The 20,927-nt window shown below is 52.6% G+C and overlaps 10 protein-coding genes across 10 annotated transcripts; 4 read left to right on the top strand and 6 right to left on the bottom strand.

Moving 5' to 3' along the window:
* Positions 1-310: 310 nt before the first annotated feature.
* J4E85_002632 (uncharacterized protein) lies at positions 311-1,001 on the bottom strand (the record flags this gene model as incomplete). Its single annotated transcript, XM_051466910.1, has 2 exons — positions 311-374; positions 424-1,001. The coding sequence occupies 2 exons, from the start codon at positions 999-1,001 to the stop codon at positions 311-313; spliced, it is 642 nt and encodes a 213-aa protein (XP_051329765.1).
* A 695-nt stretch (positions 1,002-1,696) lies between these two features.
* On the bottom strand, positions 1,697-3,458 carry J4E85_002631 (uncharacterized protein; the record flags this gene model as incomplete). The annotated part of the gene is made up of 3 exons (XM_051466909.1): positions 1,697-2,694; positions 2,838-3,228; positions 3,282-3,458. The coding sequence occupies 3 exons, from the start codon at positions 3,456-3,458 to the stop codon at positions 1,697-1,699; spliced, it is 1,566 nt and encodes a 521-aa protein (XP_051329764.1).
* Positions 3,459-6,588: 3,130 nt separating this feature from the next.
* On the top strand, positions 6,589-7,011 carry J4E85_002630 (uncharacterized protein; the record flags this gene model as incomplete). Its single annotated transcript, XM_051466908.1, has 1 exon — positions 6,589-7,011. One exon carries the CDS (start codon positions 6,589-6,591, stop codon positions 7,009-7,011), a length of 423 nt encoding a protein of 140 aa, XP_051329763.1.
* A 343-nt stretch (positions 7,012-7,354) lies between these two features.
* POL3 (DNA-directed DNA polymerase delta) lies at positions 7,355-10,802 on the bottom strand (the record flags this gene model as incomplete). Its single annotated transcript, XM_051466907.1, has 3 exons — positions 7,355-8,114; positions 8,163-10,357; positions 10,410-10,802. The coding sequence occupies 3 exons, from the start codon at positions 10,800-10,802 to the stop codon at positions 7,355-7,357; spliced, it is 3,348 nt and encodes a 1,115-aa protein (XP_051329762.1).
* A 624-nt stretch (positions 10,803-11,426) lies between these two features.
* On the top strand, positions 11,427-12,161 carry J4E85_002628 (uncharacterized protein; the record flags this gene model as incomplete). The annotated part of the gene is made up of 1 exon (XM_051466906.1): positions 11,427-12,161. One exon carries the CDS (start codon positions 11,427-11,429, stop codon positions 12,159-12,161), a length of 735 nt encoding a protein of 244 aa, XP_051329761.1.
* Positions 12,162-12,506: 345 nt separating this feature from the next.
* On the top strand, positions 12,507-13,643 carry J4E85_002627 (uncharacterized protein; the record flags this gene model as incomplete). Its single annotated transcript, XM_051466905.1, has 2 exons — positions 12,507-13,434; positions 13,483-13,643. The coding sequence occupies 2 exons, from the start codon at positions 12,507-12,509 to the stop codon at positions 13,641-13,643; spliced, it is 1,089 nt and encodes a 362-aa protein (XP_051329760.1).
* Positions 13,644-14,043: 400 nt separating this feature from the next.
* J4E85_002626 (uncharacterized protein) lies at positions 14,044-15,664 on the bottom strand (the record flags this gene model as incomplete). The annotated part of the gene is made up of 2 exons (XM_051466904.1): positions 14,044-15,563; positions 15,616-15,664. 2 exons carry the CDS (start codon positions 15,662-15,664, stop codon positions 14,044-14,046), a joined length of 1,569 nt encoding a protein of 522 aa, XP_051329759.1.
* Positions 15,665-16,208: 544 nt separating this feature from the next.
* On the bottom strand, positions 16,209-17,975 carry J4E85_002625 (uncharacterized protein; the record flags this gene model as incomplete). Its single annotated transcript, XM_051466903.1, has 1 exon — positions 16,209-17,975. The coding sequence occupies one exon, from the start codon at positions 17,973-17,975 to the stop codon at positions 16,209-16,211; it is 1,767 nt and encodes a 588-aa protein (XP_051329758.1).
* Positions 17,976-18,222: 247 nt separating this feature from the next.
* On the top strand, positions 18,223-19,753 carry J4E85_002624 (uncharacterized protein; the record flags this gene model as incomplete). Its single annotated transcript, XM_051466902.1, has 2 exons — positions 18,223-18,820; positions 18,870-19,753. The coding sequence occupies 2 exons, from the start codon at positions 18,223-18,225 to the stop codon at positions 19,751-19,753; spliced, it is 1,482 nt and encodes a 493-aa protein (XP_051329757.1).
* Positions 19,754-19,909: 156 nt separating this feature from the next.
* Positions 19,910-20,269, bottom strand: J4E85_002623 (uncharacterized protein; the record flags this gene model as incomplete). The annotated part of the gene is made up of 2 exons (XM_051466901.1): positions 19,910-20,125; positions 20,189-20,269. The coding sequence occupies 2 exons, from the start codon at positions 20,267-20,269 to the stop codon at positions 19,910-19,912; spliced, it is 297 nt and encodes a 98-aa protein (XP_051329756.1).
* Positions 20,270-20,927: the final 658 nt, after the last annotated feature.

The following is a 20,927-nucleotide window of genomic DNA, read 5'->3' as shown; positions in this document are numbered from 1 at the left end:
ATGGTCGTAATCGTGCGAGTGTCAGGTCGCAACCTTTGGTGTGAATCTGGTGAACCGGGTGTCTCGCGCCCAACACTTTCTTTTCATTGATCTCCAGGCCTTGTTGCATGGAATTGAGGAAGAGTTTTCGTTCAAAAAGTGAGGTATTGGCACAAGTTTGGGGTCCACATGGCTGCAACACCGCAGGATTCAAGATACTATGTAGCGGTGGGGAGGTACTCAGTACTATTGACACGACTATCTATCTATCCTACACATCCACGTATACACCAAGCAGTATCCTACCACCCTCCTCGAGCGTCTCCCGTATCTACGCATTCATCTTCTCCACCACATCCGCCTCCACCTCGACAGCAGCCTTGACAGTAGACCTGCTATCACGAATGTTAGTTGAAGACGACAATATGATATGTGTTGACATACGTTGTGTCATCGCGGTGACGTCGTCGCCTGGGTCTCTTGTGAGCCCGCTTCTCCTCCTGTACTGCCGCAGCCATCTCTTGTGGCTTCGGCCTGCCAAGGACCAAGTCCCCATGGACCTTGGCCTGAGAACTCTCTTCTGTCTTGGATGCGCTCTCGTCCGCATCTGGACCCTCCTCAAACGACGACGGCAAGTCCTCGCGCTTGCGCTTCTTCTCTTTCTCAGCAGACTTGAGACGAGCGTTCTCTCGCTCGCTCTCCGCCAGACGCCGGACGAGATCGCTGTTGTGAGCTTTCAGCTCGTCGTTCTCCGTCCCCACGAGCTCGAGCTGCGTCCTCAGCCTCTTGTTCTGACCATCCAGTCTGGTCACTTTGCTGTCGGCGCCATGGTAGGCTTCGATGAGCTTCTCTTGCTCATGTCGAGCATTCTCGGCCTGATCAAGAAGCTCTTCGTACTGGTCATCCAGCTTGAAGATCTCGGAGTTCTGTCTGTCCACGGCGCGCTTGCTCGCGTAGACGAGCCTGTCGCTCTCGTCTTGGAGGAGGGGATCGCGCGAAGGCAGGCGCGAACGAGGTGCCATGTTGTCTTGGGGAGCTGCAATTGGCGGTGACAGCTTCGGCGGTGGCTTGTTGATGTACTGACGGATCGGACGGCGGCGGTGGTAAGGATGCGATTGGCAGGACGCAGGTAACGGGCGAGCGAAAAACTTTATGATGTCGAGTTTGTTCGTGCTGGCAATATTGACTTGAGAAGGCGTGGGATATCGTCGCGAAAAGAAAAAGGGTCCAGCAAAGTTTCGCGTCCTTGTGCGTTTGCGGGCGCTCACTGAGCGGCCGCACACCGCTTCTGAAGACCATCTGATGTTGCAATGGCGCCAAAACTGCTGCGCTTCCTTTTTAAAAGACATTGGAAGACGCATAGCACCCAGTAGATAGCCTCCAGCACGATACAGGCTGATGATATCATGGTAGGAAGGATGTCACGTGAAGCCACTTTCACTTCGTTGTATCGACGTCCTTGCCACTTCAGCAACCACCATTCAACTGTCGTTCATGACGCCAGTTAAACTTCTTGTCGATTGGTTACCTCAATTCAACGCGAGATAATCGCTAACGTGTGTTTATCGGCAGTGATACCACCGAGACAAAAGATAAGAAGTGAGCACGAAAGCAGAGACTCATCACAGCAGCGCGATTGGAGAGATGAGTAGATCATATGAACAACATGATTGTCTGGATGTGGCTACCATGTGCCAGACGTGCAAAATTGAATCCTCTACAAATCGTCGTTCCGTGGTGGGCCGTTGAGCTTGAAGTAGCCCGGCTGGAGAATCTCAAACACACCGGTAGGATCATACTTCTTGGAAATGGCCTGCAATCTGGCCTTATTCGCAGAACCGTATCCAGCAACGGGATCCTGCCACGGGCTGGCGTAGTTCATGTATAGATACTCGTTCGCTTTGCCCTTCGCCTTGGCTGCCGCCACACAACGGTCCTTGATGCGTGCGTGGAACATGTTCATCTTGTCGTCGTCCGCGTTGTTGGTCCAACTCATGGAGACAAGAGCTAACATGAGAGGGCCGTCCTTAGGGTCGAGCCCAAGCGCATTGCCTCCATTGGTGGCACTTTTCTCAATGATAGGGTCGGTCAGCACCTGGAGCGAAACAGCTCCAAGAAGACCGGGTACGTCGAGGATACTGTCAAGCTCCTCATAGAAGGTGTCTTTAGCCAGAGTGGCCATTTCCAGGTCAAGCTTAGTCGTCCAGGTCCAGAACGCCTGCCGAGCAGCCGCACCTGGGGCCGCTAGGTTCGAGGTAAGGTTTGCGAGACTATTGATTCCAGCCTTGTCCGAGATCGCTCCCTTGATGCTATTGTACTCAGCAAGGACTGGTGCGTCAGTGATAGGGTCTGAGTATTCCAGCTCGACCTGAGCGATCTCCCCGACTTCAGCTCCATAGCCGAACGACAAGATCTGATGTGCTTTCCCGTCTTTCTTTCCGTTCATGCCGAGATTGTAGTACGCCTTGATGAGAGTCTCGGATTGGTTTCCGTAATATGCTCGCATACCACCCCACATGGTTGGCGCTCTGGGGATAGCATTGACGTTGAACTTGGTGACGATACCGAAGTTGTTGCCACCCCCTCGAAGAGCCCAGTAGAGGTCTGGAAACGAATCCTTGCTGACGTTGATGATAAGCCCAGAGGCGGTAACCAGTTCATACGAGATGACGTTGTCGCATGCCAAGCCGTATTCGCTTGAGAAGTATGAAATGCCTGAAGATTGGTTCAGCGCATGTTGACTGGTAGTGTTGTGACATTTTGGTTCTTACCTCCGCCTAGAGTTAGCCCACCCACACCGACACTGGCAACCTAAGCAATCATCAGTGACACACCTCTCTATTCTCACAGAGTCCTACTTACTCGACCACCAATGATGGCAACTTCATCTTTCTCAAGCTTTGTGTACACGTCGTACCATGTTTGACCAGGCTCGAACGTAGCGCTCCTCTTGTCAGAAGATGCGGTTGTCTTGTTCATCTTCTCGAAACTGATCGTGATACCACCCTCGATGTTCGAGCCGCCGGGTACTGCTGAGTGGCCTCCACTCTTAGCGGCGAAAGGACATTGCGTAAGACGTGAGAGAAGGATGGAAGTTGAGACATCCAAGGCTTTCTCAGGTTTGAAGACACATTGTGGAGAGATGTCTCTTTGTTGGCCGGCCCAGTAATCGCCGATGAACGCATCGTATGCGGCTTCAGACTGTGTCTCGACTTGGTCGTCACCAAAGATCAACTTCAACGAGTTACACTGATGACATGTTAGTATTTACGAGTTTTTCATGGTCGTTGATCAGTACTTACGGCGATAGAGCAGCCATCCGATAAGGATCTCTCTGCTAAAGGTGCAAGCTCGGGTAAAGCAGAGACATCCACACCATTTTTGAGTAATGCCTCAGTCACATCGAAGTCTGCGGGTTCGAAAGTAGCTTGGGATACAACGCCTGCCACCAAGGCAGCAGATGAGATGGCGTACTTCATCCTTTCGATCGGAAAGGCAGGGCCGATCTACAAACAGGGGTTACGAAAAGAATTGCCCGAATGTGACAAGAAATTGCTGGGCGCAGGAAGAACGCTGTGCATTTACAGGAAGGAATCTGTAATGATGGTGGTTGCGACCCAGTACTAGGGAACGAGATCCTTTTATCACTCCAACCTTACGTGCGAATGCTCGGTGATACCAATTTGCCGGGCGCGGCGGGGGATGTTGTGGCCCGACATCGACGGGCTTGTTGGCGGTTCTATCCTTGTATATGCCTTCAGTCTTAGAAAGGGTAAGCTGGCATGCAGTGCACATGTGTACATCGAAGACCTCGGGATGAGTCAGCCAAACCCCTGTCTGTTTCTAGTCCATTGAAGATCTCAACATGTAGGTTTAGATGAACTAAACACCATCTTTTAGATATTTCCATGGGTGTGCTTTTTTATGCGTCCGTAGTTTGCGACAAATATCAATCGGATCGAAAAGTCTGGTGGCCATGCATGGTCTTCATTCCTGCTTGGGTAAATTTCCAATGTACGGACTGCGTGTGAGACATGCACTGACTTCGTACATCGCGCTTTTGTGTCTGACCTAAAAGGACGAAGAGGCGGTATTACCGAGATCCATGCCAAAGCTCACGTTACATGCATATAGTTCTCTTCCCCCGGTCTGCATGACCCCACTGCACACGGCAGCACCCTTCGCATCATAGCACCCATTCAAAAGACGCCCGCAGGTGAAGATGAGCTTGTGGAGAGACACGCCCGCTCGGACTGGTGAATGCGCAAAGGACTCAGTATTGAGAGGAACTTAAGTATACATATTTTGCGACGACACCCGTGGGAAGATGTGTATACGTGTGCTGGTATGGAGGAGGTGGCTAAATGATATGCGGGCTGCTAGCTCGTGAAGTTAGGCGGATGTCTCCGCCAATGCCACCGCCGCCTAGATAAGCCCTAGCCCGTGCGGCACAACCCCTTGTTTTACCTAGCGGCACTAACGTTCCTGCATCCGCCAGAACATCCGAAGTGGCGTTCAAGCTTCGCCGCTCCCATAGCACGACGCGAGACGCATCGCAGCATGACTCACATCACCCCATTACATATTGTTGGGATGCCAGAACGCCTCCCGTCAGAACCATCATCTAGCCTTGAAACGCTCTACATATACGAACAAGACTAAGTTGTCGCTCGCGACGGCCGGGGCCGAAGCTCTTGGACGGCTGCTATGTCCACACCTAGATATCGCCACCGTAGGATTCAATTCTAGATTGACCATCTGCTAACCGAGCCTCAAGGATTTTGCCCCAACCTGAGAGGAATTGACCCAATTCGCGTCCCACGCCGGGCCGTGTCCGACCCCTGCCACGCCTCATGCAGCGAGGGCACCACGGATGTACTGTGCCGCACTGTATGGGGACCTGCTTTTCCAGATCTATGCTGTAGTTGGCCGCTCTTGAAAATAAGATTATTGATCACCTTGTGGATTGATATGTACTGTTTAGGCAGGAAGAGAAAAGGTTGATGTCTACTGTGGTAACTACACTCTTCTGCCATCATTGCGCATTCCCTTCTATACACCCTAGGTCCGTCAGCGGCCGATACAGTCCGATGTCAGACACCGAGCCATGTCTGCCCAGTACAAAGAGATCATCTCAGAGCCAGAGTTCTTTCGAGCCTCTTACGCCATGGTGGTATTAGCATCAGCCATCATGCTCGTACGTATAGGCGTGCAGGTGTGGAGGCGCAAAGCTATGGAGTTGCAAGACTATCTCATATACCTGGCTTTTGCATTGTTCCTCGCCTTGTCGATATGCTACCTGGTTAACATCTCTACAATCTTCGACATTTCAAAGGTTCTGGTAGGATCACTTGAACCTTGGCCAACGTTCCAGTCTGACTTCGTCCTCAACGTTCGGATCGTGTTCGTTACCACTGTACTGTTTTGGTTAACGCTATGGTCGGTCAAGCTATCTCTGTTAGCACTGTACAAAAGATTACTGGAGGGCCTTCCGCGTGTATGGACAAGACTTTGGTGGGCAGTGTTCACATTTTGTATCGTTGTAAGTCTGTGTCATCGCATGCCCTTGAACCACACTAAAACCTCCGATGTAGTCTGTTCTCGGCTGTATCGCTTCTTATCTTACTTCTTGTCCCGACTTCACCGCCTTGGTAGCTAGAGGAGACTGCCCGAATACCCCCCGAAACATTCGTGCCCAGCTCGTCAGCCTGTACATGTCCTACGCTGTCGATATCCTATCAGACCTCATGAGTATGTAATAGATTCTTCCTACTAAAATTGTTCGTATTAATGCTGCTAGTCATGTTTCTACCAATCCGACTTGTCTGGAACCTTCAGATGGTGCGCGCGCAGAAGATCGCCATCATCGCACTCTTCGCATCTGGCTTCGTTTGCATCACCTTCGCCACTCTACGCGTTATACAGGTCGGCAGAAAGTCCGGAGAAAGCACAGCACCCAGTCCGACCTGGCTAGCGTTCTGGACGCTCATTGAGTCATCTGTAGCCATCTGTATTGGCTGCTGCCCTGCGTTTGCTGTGTTCTTTCGCCGTGCCTACACGCCTAGCATATCCTATGACACGAACGGATACGTTCGGCACAGCCAGAGTGGATCTGGAGCAGACCAGGATAACGCAGGCACGATCAAGATGAACGCTGTTACCACTGGCAGTAGCAGGGACAGGACTTCTAGGCGGGATACGCACTGGAATGTTACACGGAGCAGCGAAGAAGATTTCGCGGCGGACAACAAGACAAGCCTAGATTGGTTACCACCAAGAAGGAAATTCGATACCCCCTCAGAGATGGACACTCTACCACCGAGAAATCCGAGAGCATTGACCAATATGAGCCCAACATGAAGCCTGCAACCCGGCATTCGTTTTCTTGCTAGTACATACATCACGGCTACCTAAACCCTTCTGGCCAGGCAATGAAGATCGTTTTGCATATCCCACCATTTCACTTCGATTCTCGATTTCGCGCACGCCCTCTCCTGTCGGTCTTGATCACAGCCGTGACATCGCCTACTTTCGCCACCTTCAGCTATTCCTGCAGTCCCAAAGCTAATCCCAGATCTCAAAATCACCACAACCACCGCCGCCACCACAATGTCCGACCCCCAACATAGCACACCAGCTCTCACAGCTTCTCACCCAACCGCACTCGCACTACCCCTGCTTCCAGAAGCCAAGCCCACCTCCACCCTCCTCACCACCCTCCGCGCCCACCAACTCATGCTCACAGACCTCTACATCGCCCGAAACAACGCCTACGTCGTAGCCTACACCGCATTCGAGACACAGTACGCAACAGCAACTAGGACTACTTCTATAGAGATGCAGGAGGTCATTGCGAAGCTGCTAGAGCAGCAAAAGGAGATCATACTCTTCCAGACCTTGCTTTGGAGCTTCCAGATGTTTGGTGCTGGCCTGGAGAGCGGTGGGACCGACCATCTAGATGAGGGGCAAGCGCGTGGACAGGAGGGGGTTGGTAGTGGAGGAGCGAGGGACTTCGAGGGCATGTGGCGCTGATGCGTTTGTAGACCCAAACCTAAGGCATTGGGATGGTGTTGTGGCGATGTATAAGGAACACCAGGTCGTGAATAAACTGTCGCGGACAAGAGTCGGCTTGTGGAGAAGGAAGGGGCATAGAGGAAGGTTGAATGCGCTTCAGCGTCTTCACTGGAACAACCGCAAGACACAAAAAAACGCAACAAGTGATTGCAACAATATTCATTTAGAAGTATACATGCGAGTATCGCTACGCATCTTAAACATGCTTAGTGAGCCCCCATATTTGTACAGACGGATATCCATGCCATCGAAACGCCAAAAACACCACATACTAACCACCTACTGGTGTTACAAGACCAGATTACCACAGCGCCGCGTCCTTGTCAAAACGCACCAGCTCTTTGCCTGCATCTTCAACATCCTTCCTCGCCTTCATGCGCATGTAGAAGATGGGGCAATCCTTGGATGCGCAGATGACTTCACAGTGAACACTGCCCTGGCATCGCTGGCATTGGGTCCAAAGACGTGAGAAGCGGACCTCGAGCTCACTGACTTTGCCTAGCGTCTTTGTATAGAGCTCGGCGATACGAGGTCGGCAGTTCTCACAAACGGCGCCGTCCTTCTCATGCGCAGCGGTAAGTGGCTTCTTGCATCCCATGCATGTTGATGTCTTCTTGGCGAATTTCATCAAACCACCCATCGTAGGTGCCGCGACGGTGATGGAACGCGTGTGATCACCAGTGAGCAACGATGCTGCCTTCTTCTCGCCTAGGATAGGCTCGAAGATTCTGCCCAGTGGCTTCGCCAGTTGGTTGTCCAAGTAGTAACGCGTGTCGATTGGTAAGTTGTTTTCGAGGACAAAGAGGGGGTCCTCAGACTTCTCGAAGTTCTTCGCACCGGTGGCGGCTCGGATCATGACGTAGGCGACACGGTCTCCCAAAGCAGGCGCTGAACCGGCATCGCGCTTCTTCATGCGTTCGGCAAGCTCGACGTGTGCTTGTTTGTTGGCGTAACCACCTGTTCCGTCCTTGTTCTCTTGCTTGGTCAGGGCTTTGGTGATGACAAGGTTAGACATGTCCACCTTATTCTGCAGCAGATCCGCAATGGTCTCCTTGACGAATCTATCCGATGTTAGTAGACGAAAGTGCGAAGATGGCGGAATGACTTACTCCTGGGCACCTTCTGGGTCCTGGTCGATCAAGAGCATGCGCAACGAAGTTTCGATGACAGTCTGGACCAGGCGGCAATTATCACGGCGGACCGTCTCAATACCCTTCGTGTCCATCTTGTCCCACTTGTGCGGGTTCGTCCAGTAGAGACCAGCGTAACGCTTCTTGTTGATGAGCAGGTAGGGGAAGTAGACCTTCTCGAACTCCAGCTTGATTGGCTTGACGAACTTCGAAGAGACGTAGTCCGCAGCTTCCTCACCCAGCTTCATCGCCTCCGCTAGTTCGGACGTACCAAACTTCACCATGACGGAATCTGTGTCACCGTAGATGACCTCTGCGTCGTGTGTGTATCCGTTCGCGATGTTGTACTTTGCCTCGACTTCCGCCTTGGTCCTTTCAATCATTTGGCGACCGAAACTTGTTGTACTACTGGCGATGGCAAGACACGGTAGCTTTCCGTTGGTGGCACCTGTCAGACCGTAAACCGAGTTGGCACTGACCTTCAAGGCCAACTGACGACCGTTGAGCACAGCCTTCTTGAAAGGATCGGTCTCGATTGCCAACTCCTTCTTCGCCCTCTTACGCGCACCCAGCAATTCCTCCAGAATCTCGGTCAAGAGCCCCTTCCGAGTTTTCGCTGTGCAGAACATGTCACCGTTTGGAGTGACAATGTAGTCTTCGTCTTTCTTCATCTTGAGTTTCTCTACCGTCTGCTTGTCGAGCCAGGTCGTATAGCACAGGTTGTGGGCCTGCATGATACTGGGGTATAGCGATGCGAAATCGAGGGTCGCGACAGGTTCCTTGTAGTAGCCGCGCTTGGGTTCAATAACGGTCGCACCTTCGTACTGGTCACTGCTGTCGCCTTGGTTCGGAAGGTCCGGAACGATGAGTTGATGGTCGAGGGCTTTACGGAAGAGCTGGCTAATGAAGCGAACTTGTTGTCCACGGGCCAGAAGGTAATTGAAAGGCACACCTGTAACCCTAGCCATTTCCGTGTAGTTGACCAGACACATGAGCTTGTCGAGCAATCGCTGCGGTAGATAGGCATCCTTCAAACAGTATACAGCCAATCGTCGCCGGGAGTTGGAGTCGCCGTTGAACAGCTCTGTGATCATGCTGTGGTGTACATCCTCCTTCTGCTCTTTCAAGAAGTGGGCGCACACCGAGTTGAGCGTGTAACTGCGCAGTTGGTGGTCTCGCTGAATGAGTTGTAACAGGTCAAGCTGGAGACGACCATTGGTGTTGGTAGTCTTTGTGTCTCGGTTTCCAAGTTGTTTACTCGAGAAATTCGAGCTCTCTACCTTGGACTGTACTGTCTTTAGACGGGACCAATACGGGAACTTCTGTAGCTTGAGATGTTTTGCGCGGTCGAGCAGATACGGAAAGTCGAAGTTATTGATGTTGTAGCCGATGATGACGTCTGGGTCGACCTCTTCTACGAAATCTCGCCACTTCATCAGCATCTCGCCCTCATCTTGGAAAGACAAGACCTGTGTCGCAACGATGGGGCTGACTGTATCTAGACAGAATACGTTTCTGACAAAGGGTTTTGGCTCTCCGTATCTTGTAACGACGTTTGCGATCTGGATGACGGGGTCGACGTTGGCCTCCGGGAAGACACCTTTGCGGCCAGCGCACTCGATATCGAAGGAGAGGATGCGTAGGGGGGCGAGTTTGGCCCATTCGCCTTCAGATTGGTGGGCGATCAAATCGCTGTAGTGTAGCTGTGCCTCAATCTGGCAGTTGGAGTGTCGGTCGCGGGGGCTGATCATTCTGTATTTGCCTGCTGGAACTTCGACCCAGCACATACCGGCGACCTTGGTGTCGATCATAAAGCGCAGTACGTAGGCAATGTTGTCGAACGTGAGGATACCGTCTTCTCTGGCCGGCCAGAGGCGCTTGTAGTTAGCATTGCCCTTTTGCACCATCATCCGCACGCGATTGATCATTTTCGGATCAGTCACTGTAATCTTGAGGTATGGACTCTTCTGATTGCCCTGGAAGCGCAGGATGTTCTCTCTCATGCACATTTGTACCGACGCGATGACAGCTGAGTGTTGGTTGAAGTTCTTCTGGCATTCGCTCTCGAGGAAGACCTTGAACGGTTCGCAGTCTTCTTTGTGGAAGTTGAGCGGCGCGGCGACGTAGAAGTAATGTTGGAAGCCAGTGACGTGGATGAGGACGGAGTGGCCAGTCTATGATATACGGTCAGTCAAAATCGATATATGCCATGTGCACTCTTCTCACCTCTGTGACACCAAAGAGCTTGACGGTTGTTTTTCCGCCATTTAACACGCCCTCTTCAGCCTCGATCTGTTGGAAGACAAGGTTTTGTGTCATATCATTAAAGTCCTCGGGCAAGGCAGGCCGCCGCCATTGCTGGTCCTTCTCTGTGTTGTCCTTCTTCAGCGTCTCCATGTCCTGCGTCATCTTCTCCAGCGTCTCCTCGAACTGGCTCGGGCCCACCTGGCTCGAGTTGAAGGAGCCATTGACGGTTTTCGTTGGCGGTCTACTCTTGTCATTGCCATTCTGGAGCTTCAGCTTCTTAGACGAGTGGGGCGACGGCTGGACATTGGTGCGTGTGCTGGATGTTTCGGCGAGGGCGCGCTTCGCCGGCGCTCTTGTGACGGCTCCTGGCATCTTGAGGATGTGACGGGCAATTACAACACCCAAGCGCGTGACAAGGGAGGGTTGGTGGGAGTGTGTTTGTTGTTGGTGGAGTAGATGGAAGGCGCCCAGGGAGAACGCGAAAGCGTGTCGCAGGCGCGAGCGCGTCATCCCTGCTAATTGACTTGCGCCACGCTAGCCGTCGCCTGCAATCCGCGCTCCCATCCCAACCCTCTCCGCGCCCTTTTGCATCTCCACGCGCACGCGTCGATTTCCAAGGTTCATCACTGAGCTCATCTCAATAGTTGCATTCAAACTTCCTCGCTATCTCTTCTCTAGAACATCACCTGCAGCCTTGTCGCCATGTCGTTCATGCCCCCCAGTCACATAAAGCCTCATAGTGGACTTGCGTTACAACGCTGTTTCCTTTAAACTCTGACACTCGTCTTCTTCATCAGGATGCGATACCACATTGGGATGCTATGCCAAGAACTAGGCATCAGCAGAGCTGTCCGCGAGACTTGTAGGCGATGGCGTTTTATGGGTCTTTAGTCATTCGATTCTAGTGTACTAACCCCAGACATAAATCCGCCGTGTTCCCCAACATACTCCACGTAAAGTACAACTGCACTCACACTACTTCTGTTTACCTTCAGCATGACCGCGAACAACGACGTCATTGTATCTCCATGCGAGACGGAACAAGACTTTAGGCAAGCGCAGCATTGTCTTTCCGAAGCCTTCGGTCACCAAGCAAAAGATGCCCTATGGCAACTGATGACGCCCGGCTGGGATACGGAAGAAGGGCAGGCGAAGCAAGCTCAGATTCTGATGAAGAGATGGCAGTCCATCACCACCAACAAAGACGGACAACCCAATGCCCTCTATCTCAAGGCTACCGTGCCTGATCCGGATAAGCAAGGCGAAAGACGGGTTGCTGGAATAGCCATTTGGAAGCAGCTGTCGTTTGTGGAAGGCTACGGCGACCCGTTCTACGGCGACATGGAGGAAGCGCTCACTGATTACGACGACCAGAAACGGCGGTTTGCAACACAAATGTTCAACTCACTATGGAAACGACGTATCGCATATATGCGAGAGGTCGAGAAGTCAGGTCGCAATCCGCCCGCTATCTTCACATTGGACTGTTGTGCTGTTGATCCAGCATACCAGCGTCGCGGCATTGCTGCCAAGCTGGTGGAGGTCGGTCTTGAGGAGGCAAAGAGGAGGGGCAACTTGGAGTGCACAACAGAGGGAAGCACTATGGGAAGACCCGTGTATAGGAGACTGGGGTTCAAGGATGAGGGTACAGGAGATATTCCGTGGGAGGTGGATGCAGAGTTCGAGACCTGGGACAAGCCGCCGAACGTCTTCTTGAGGACATGGGCTTGATCGGCCGCAGTTCCACTAACCATCTAAACTCGTCCCGAATGCAGTACGTAACAAGACATCTCGACATATCAAAGTGACACATATTCATCGCGGCCATCTCCGTCAACGGCTCCATCGCTTCTTGCCGCTTGGGGAAGGTGGGATGTTGGACGCCCGGTAGTGGGGCAATTCGAGCTACCCCACCAGGGTCAAAACATCCACGATACGTCTTGTCTGTCAGACGGAATAGCCTGACAATTCTTTGACTTCTCTTTCACTCCCAATAACGCGTTTGAAGTGTCAATACACCACCACAACACCTTCCACTCATACGTTGACGCGTAAAACGCGTCCCCATCCGCCAGCATGACGATCGTCGACGTCCACACCCATGTTTACCCTCCCAAATACATGGAGCTACTACGCTCACGAACCACTGTACCATACGTTCGAACATTCCCCGATGCACCAGACTCAGCACGTCTCATCATCCTTCCCGGAGAAGATGACCCTTCAACACCGTCAACCTCCCGAGGCCGCCCAATTGGCTCCGAATACTACGAGATCAAAGAAAAGATAGCCTTCATGGATCTGCACAAGATTGACAAATCCGTCATCTCGTTAGCAAACCCTTGGCTAGACTTCCTCCCAGCAGACGAAGCAGGCGAAGCCGCGAAGAAGATCAACGACGATGTCAATGACCAGTGCTCGCAGTATCCCGGCCGATTGTACTTCTTCGGCACCCTCCCACTCTCCGCATCGCCAGAAGTTATAACCGCCGAGATTGAAAGATTGGGCACGCTCAAGTACGCACGCGGTGTCATCATGGGCACCTCAGGCCTTGGACAAGGGCTCGACGATGAGAACCTCGATCCCGTCTACGCAGCACTGGAAAAGCACCAACAACTCATCTTCCTCCACCCGCACTACGGCCTACCTACATCCGTCTACGGACCCCGCGCGAGCGAATACGGACACGTCCTATCACTGGCACTCGGCTTCCCCTTGGAGACAACCATTGCGGTGACCAGGATGCTGTTGAGCGGCGTATGGGATCGGTTTACAAAGCTCAGCGTGCTATTGGCACATTCTGGGGGCACACTACCGTTTCTCGCAGGTCGTATTGAGTCTTGTATCTTGCACGATGGACATTTGAAGAAGCATGGCAAGACACAGAACAGGAGGGATGTATGGGATATCCTGAAGACAAACATCTACCTGGATGCTGTCATTTACTCGGAAGTGGGATTGAAGGCAGCCCTTGACGCATCAGGATCTGATCGGTTGTTGTTTGGTAAGCATCACTACACGTATTTGTGAGACTAGAGGCTAACAGTAGCAGGCACTGATCATCCATTCTTCCCACCGCTGGAAGAAGACGCGAAGGAGTGGCACAGTGTCAACGCAAACTATGGGGCTATCTCGAAAGCCTTTTCGACGGATGACAAGAAAGCGAAAGATGTTCTTGGTGGAAATGCAGTGCGGATATTACGGTTGGAGTGATGACACCACTTGGAATCATGCAATTTTATCTGGATCTTCATGTCGTGCTTGTCTACTATACATGCCCGTTCCTAATTCCCCATGTTCTAAGCGTCTGACGTCCTTGCTCATCGTACTGAGGTGTCCGTAGACGCTGTGACTCCCTGGGGTCTTTTCCTCCTACGTTGAATCAACGCTGCCACGTTCGTGAACTCTCGGATAGGCCTGGCTCCCACAAGATACTTCTAGGCCGCAGAGTAGGTAGCGAAGCGCTCATGTAGACCCCCTGGTGGCATGCATATGGCAGATACGGTGCTGCGTTGTGTATATGTTCTTTCAATCTCTATAAAACCCATGGCTTCGTGTCACATGTGGAAGGGATGAAGGAGGAATAATGGCATAAGACTAACATAAGCTACACTCAAGCTACCTTTACATCGCCCTTGCCATCCGCAGCCTCCACCAACTCCTCAAAAATCTGCTTCATCCACTTCTCCTCACTCTTGATCGTCGCACTGACCACCCTAATAACATACAATCCACCCACAACCGTGCTTGTCAGGAAGAAATCGCCCTTGCTGTTGATCTTCTCGTAAACCTCCTTCGTCTTCTGATTGACCATCTCTTTGTACTGGGCCTCAGCATCAGTATGGAAGTCGTTCTGCAGTGCCTCGTGCGACGGGTCAGCCTGATTCGCCGCCTTAGCCGTACCCGAAGCCATATTCGGCTTGACCTGGAAAGTGACGAGTCCAAACGCCGGCTCAGTAGTTACACTGAACAACTCCGGATTCGACAACAGTAGCTCATGGAAGTACTCTCCCAACTTGACGTGCTTCCTGATGAACTGCCTCAGACCATTAACCCCATAACTCCTCAACACGAACCAAACCTTCAAGCTCCTAAACCTCCGACCGAGCGGAATCTGCCAATCCCTGTAGTCCGTAACAAGACCTTGTTCAGAATGAGGATTCCGCAGGTAACTAGGCGTAATACTATACGTATCCATCAAATCCCTCCTCTTCTTCACAAAAAACGCCGAGCAATCAAAGTTGACTAACAGCCACTTGTGCAAATTGAAGTTGAACGAGTCAAACGCCGCAATCGGCTTGCACAAATGCTGATACTCGGGACATACGAGCGCAGAACCCGCATACGCGGCATCGACATGAATCCACAGGTCAGGAAACTCTTTCGCAAGCGCCGCGATACCTTCCAAGTCATCGGTAGCGCACGTCCCCGTGCTGCCAATCGTGACGGTGAAGTAAAACGGTTCGTGCCCCTTCGCGCGGCACTCTTCGATGGTTTTACGCAGCGCAGAGGCCGTGACGCTGTAGTTTGATTCCTTGGATGCGGGTACACTGCGGTATCTAGTTCCTGCGATAACAGCCGCTTTCTGCGTACTCGAATGCGCGTGTTCGGAACCCAAAGCAACGAGCTTACCCCGGATATCGGCTGCCTTGTCCATTCTCTCTTCGCCTTCTGGCATGTCGCCTAGTTTACGGCGGATGAGGCGTTCGCGGGCGGCAACGAGGGCTGTTAGTACGACTTCACTGGCGGTACCTTGGATGATGCCTCCGCCCTCGCCGTCACTGAGGAAGTCGTTCGGCAGTGCGATGAGCTTGGCGATCCAGTCCATAACCACGGTTTCCAGCTCTGTAATCGCGGGCGAGCAGATCCAGTTGAAGGCTGCGGCGTTGAAGGCTCCGCTGTACATGTCGCCTATCATGGCTTCGAAGGACGAATTGCACGGGAAGAAGGCCATGAATTTGGGGCTTTGCCAGTGTGTTAGGCCTGGCATGATGACGCGGTCAATGTCTGCTTGAATGGTCTCCCATGCTTCGCCTTCTTCGGGTGTGGAGGCGGGGAGTAGCGGGCGCAGGTAGCCTGGTTTGACGGAGGGGAGCACGGGGCGTTCCTCGAGGGTGTCGTAGTAGGTTGCGACTTGAGAGTAGGTTAATTTACGCTTCTATCAGGTCAGATTGGGAGCACGTACTCTCGTCAATGGCTCCTTTGGCCGCTTCGCGGAATTGTGAAGAATCCATGGTGGGGTAGTGGGATAAGGAGTAATGCGTGCAAGAAGACAAGAAGAAGGTAATTGACCTCTCTAGACTATGATTTATGAATGTGAATAATTGAGATTCTCAGGATACGTGGGTATATATTCAATGCTGGCGCCAACGGTCACGTTGCGCTAGTTTGAATGTTTAGGATGTCCGATGTCGCTAATTCCGCGCTAATTGCCTTCTTTGGCAGAGTACGTTTGTGGGCGGAATTTATGCGAATGGTTGTAACACCGCGTAGGGCGTAGGGCGCGAAATCTCTTAGCAAGGTATAGGTATACGTGACACGATTAGGCGTCCATTCGGTGCAGCAAGAAGCCGAAGTGCCGTAGACGAAGGCTGTCATCTGTCGAACGGACCGCAGGCGCCAACGTGGCGATCGCATCCGGACAGAGGAGATTGACAATTCGGAAATGATGCCAGGAAAAAACCTCGAGAGATGCATATCAATCATTGATAACGGGTATACCTATACGCCTCGCTATGATTACAATCCACTGAACACTAGAACGACTTTTGATCTTCATTAGTATCGCTTGGCCACCTCAACACCAATATTCTCATCCGCATTTGCAAAGCCACGCGCCCTAGGTGTAGATTTGCCTGCCACGTCCTGAGGAGCCTCGCCCTTGTACTCCCATCCTCCGTCCTGGGAGAAGAAGTCGACCTCGTCGATGATGTCCCAGACGACGTCCTCGGCAATCTGCTCCTTGTAACGCTCGCCTATAGCCCGCAATTTACGGCCATCTGGAATCTGCTGCTCGGTTGTATCACCATCGACCATTTGGGTATCCTTCTCGCGCTGCTGTACCATCTCTTCGGGTGGACACCAGAAGTCAGGACCGAAATTGACCTGGGCAACACCACCGTTGAACAGTGAAATGGCTGGCAGATATCCCACCATGCCGTCGTCGAAGCCTGTTCGTGCACCAGCCTTGATAGCTTCGACTGATGGTATACTAGCAGGAGGGAGGAAGGCTAGGAGGTTCTCGAAAGCGATGCCGACCTCCTCACCGTTCTTGTAGACCTTGATATGCGAGTGTGGTAGCGATCGTACACTAACGTCTTCGTGATTCGGCGAGGGATGTATCTTGGGTACGGGACCGCGGTCGTGGTAAGCCTCCACCATTTTTGTGACTTGATAGTCGAGCTGCTCGAAGTAGAAGTTGCCTTTGTAGGGCACGGGTATGCGATCGCGGATGATGTCGATGGGACGGTCGAATGGGTCTTGGTTACTGACGGTATCGAATCCATCTCCTAGGTCCACGGCCGGGTTGTAGATGCCTTCGACGACCTTGCGATGCATGGAGAGAGAAGGCAACTGAATCTCAAGCCCAATCACATCGCCCTCCTGAACATGCTGATCTATAACATATTCAACAGGCATTGGCTTGCCATGCGGGGGCCTGGCCTTCATGTGCTTGCTCTTTGCGTTCTTGGGGAGCGGCTTGAAGATCTTGGAGGCGCGCGATCGATGTTGCGCCTCGAAGCGCGCGTCGGTGATGCCGTAGCTGTAGCCGTCGAAGCCCACGGGTCCGTCCAACGGCGCTTCTCTCCTTGCCCAACCCATTCTCACGTGGGGACCAGGTTTCGTCTCTCCCGTCTTAGGGTCGATAGGATCCTTTGGGCCGTCTTTGGGTATGCCTCTGAGCACCTTGACCTCATAGTATATCCTGCCTTCTCTCGCGACTACGTTCCCGCGTCCCATACGCCAGCCCTTCTCCTGCGATACGATTGTCGCGCTGTTATCGAAGTGAAACCATCTGTCGCAGTCTTCGTGGCTCATTCGCGGTCCATACGGCCTGGAGTCGCTCTGCCTGTAGTATTGCTTGTGACGGAAGAGCGGGTCGGCGACACAGTGGGTGTACTTGTAGCCTTTCTTGTTCCAGGCGATATCGTGTGGCTTCTTCAGCTCGGTAACGCCATCAGGCGCGTACATGGGGTTGGGCTCATGTGATACCAGCGTGCTGTCTTTGGGCGCTTCGTAGTCGGACGGTCTGGGCTCGGGGATGGAATATCGCATGGGTGAGTCCGCCGAGGGACGCTCTTTCTTGCTAGACTTTGCGCTCGGAGTGGCCTGGCGCGTTGACGCTGAAGCTTCGCGTTTCTTGATCGTCTCGCGCTTCTCTCTCTGCTCGCGCACGGGAGCTTTCGGTCTGGCACGCGCTGCCGCATCGGGATTGGGGTTGAGCGGAGACGAGACAGCGGGCGCATTGTCTCCTTCGAGTGGCCGCCGCATTGGAGGCACGAGTGTGGGTGTATTGGAACGCGAAGGGGGGTGTGAGTCGGCCATGTTGAGGGTGAATGTAGCTGGAGTGGAAAGCGCGACAGCTGCTTGTAGCTATGTTGGAAGGCACGACCCTGGACATGCAAGTTGCGGCGCTAGGCAGACCCCACCAAAATTTATCCCGTTCTCGAACTTTTACTACTCGCTGCCGCCAACTCTGACAAACGTCTGTAATACAGCCACGACTCTACTAAAACTTCAGAAAAAGACATTGCGCCTCTTCTGATCCTCCGCTAGCGACCACAAACCCACGATGCCGAAAGCACCCAAATCGCCTGGTGTGCGCGACCAGCGACACAATCCTCTAGCCGAAGAATATGCGCCCTCCGACCCGTGGAAGAACAAGGCGCCGAAGCGACAAAAGCGAAACAAGAGCGACAAGGAAGACGACGAGCAGAAATACGTAGACTCGAAGAGCTCGCGCAAAATCTTGGAAATCGGAAGAGAGCTGGAAGAGGAGGATGCGAGGGAGAACAAGGTCCGGAGACCGCAAGAAGCCAACCCAGCCTTCGACTTTGAGACACGCATGGGCGAGGATGACATGCCAGGAGAGGATCTGATTCAAGGCGAAGACGACGATGAAGCATGGGGCGAGGACGACGAGGAGGTGGAAGAGGTTGAGATCGACGCGAACGACCTGGCGGCGTGGAACAAGTTCATACCAACAGACGACAACCCCATCGTGTGGCCTGGCGAAGAAGCGCAACAGTCAGGTCCCGGCACAGATCTCGCAGCGCTCATCCTCGAGAAGATCGCTGCGCATGAAGCCGGAGGCGAAGTACAGCAACCAGAGATTCAAGGTGGTGGTGCTCCAGAAGACGCAATCGAACTACCAGCAAAGGTCGTCGAAGGTACAATATCCTCACTGCATAATCTCATAACTCTACTAAGCCTGCACAGTGTACTCAAAGATTGGATTAATCCTGAGCCGCTACAAGAGCGGCAAGCTGCCCAAGCCCTTCAAAATCCTGCCCACGATCCCCGCCTGGGAAACCCTCGTCGCCATCACACGTCCTGACGACTGGACACCGAACGCCACCTTCGCTGCGACCCGAATCTTCATCTCCAGAGACCCACGAACGGCGCAGACCTTCCTCAACACCATACTGCTACCTTTGGTACAACAGAACATCCGAGAGACGCACAAGCTGAACGTGCATCTGTACAATGCGCTGAAGAAGGCCCTCTACAAGCCCAGCGCCTTCTTCAAGGGTGTCGTTTTCCCCATGCTTACGGACGTCACCTGCACACAGCGCGACGCCACGATTGTAGCATCCGTTGTAGCCAAGGTCTCTGTTCCCGTCCTACACTCCGCAGCCGCCCTCCACCGTCTGTGTGAGATCGCCGCCGAGCAGATGTCATCCGACCCCGATGCCGCCGGCCCCTGCAACATCTTTATCAAGACCCTGCTTGAGAAGAAGTACGCCCTCCCCTTCAAGGTCATCGACGCACTCGTCTTCCACTTCCTACGCTTCCGCGGCGTGGGCGCCAGCAGTGCCGACGCCATGGACACGGAGTCTGTAGCAGGCGACCTCGGCAACACAGGCAAACTGCCCGTCATCTGGCATCAGTGCTTGCTTGCCTTTGCGCAAAGATACAGGAACGACATCACCGAGGACCAACGAGAGGCGCTGCTCGACTTGCTGCTCACAAGAGGTCACAGGAGCATTAGCGCGGAGGTACGAAGGGAGTTGCTTCAAGGAAGAGGACGGGGTGTCATGATCGAGCCTCCGGCTGTAGGCATCGATGGCGATGACACGATGATGATGGCTGTTGATGCATGATCTCGGAAATGTCAAGCCCAGACCTTATGATGATGAGCATTTTATCGGCGTTACTAGACAGGAACATTTGCATTGTGTTCCTTGGGAGTTCAATTGATACTGAATATACCCATATCCACACGTAACCCCATGATCCTATATCTCTTCTTGTTCCCTCTACTCACTCTTCACCTCAGCTTTTCCCTTGTAGAAAGCAACATACCCCTTGATCTTGTTCATGCTTTCCAATGGCTCCGGATAGTACCACGCTGCATCTTTTACTTCCGTCTTGTTGGCTGTGACGGTGTAGTAGCTTGCATCTCCCTTGTATGGACAGTGCGTCTTAGTTGAAGTGGGACTGAAGTGGTTGCTCTTGATGGTGTCGGGTGGGAACTGGAATGGATCAGATGGATTGAAGGGGCTTATGATGGGCAAGAAAGGGGAAGGGTAGGTTACGTAGATGTTTCCGTCAACGACTTCGTACGAGTCGGTCTCGGCTACTAGGATGCCGTTTACGGTTGCTGTTGCGTGAGGCATGGTTTACGTAGATTTCTGTGTTTGGATACAGAAATGGTATTAGATTCACGGGTAGCTCCTGAGTACTGGAAAGTTTGGAGAGATGCGTATCGTTGTACTGTTGTGCAGTGGACTACTAGGTGAGGGGAATGTCTATCGATAAGCAAAGGAGCGGGGTGAATGCATGTCATCATCATTCCAAGATTGTCTCTTGTAAATTGAGCTTACTGTTCGCGATCCAGAATGACATTCTTTCGGTCCCACGCTACATATTGACAACATGTTTTGTTACAGAATGTAGTGAGGGTCTCATTTTGTTGTATGCTTACAAGAGCGCACCTGTTGAGCAAGGCAGGTATGACCTATTAGCGAAATCGATTAGAGCATGCAGCTAAGTGCATACTATGTGTATGTGTAACGGAGCACTAGAATCTCAAGATGAATTCAGGGAAGCATCATGCTGGCCGAGTAGCGTCTGCCAAGTCCACAAGCAGCGTAGGTAGCACTCAGCATTTCGTAGGGCAGGAACGGATAGTCATGTCCAGCATTGAGATGGCAAACATCAAGACACGAATTTAGATATCCCTCGTTTCACATCCTGCCAGATCCTGTATTTGAGTCATCCATAGGGTGCGCGGGTGGCGCGTGTCGTTTCGGGCGATGTAGGATGATGACTATT

The sequence above is a fragment of the Alternaria conjuncta genome (genome assembly GCF_024043145.1).
Source record: "Alternaria conjuncta strain BMP 0040 chromosome Unknown scaffold_3, whole genome shotgun sequence".
NCBI classification, from domain to species: Eukaryota; Fungi; Ascomycota; class Dothideomycetes; order Pleosporales; family Pleosporaceae; genus Alternaria; species Alternaria conjuncta.
The sequence above is the reverse complement of the archived record's forward strand: the minus strand, read 5'-3'. Positions and strand labels throughout refer to the sequence as shown.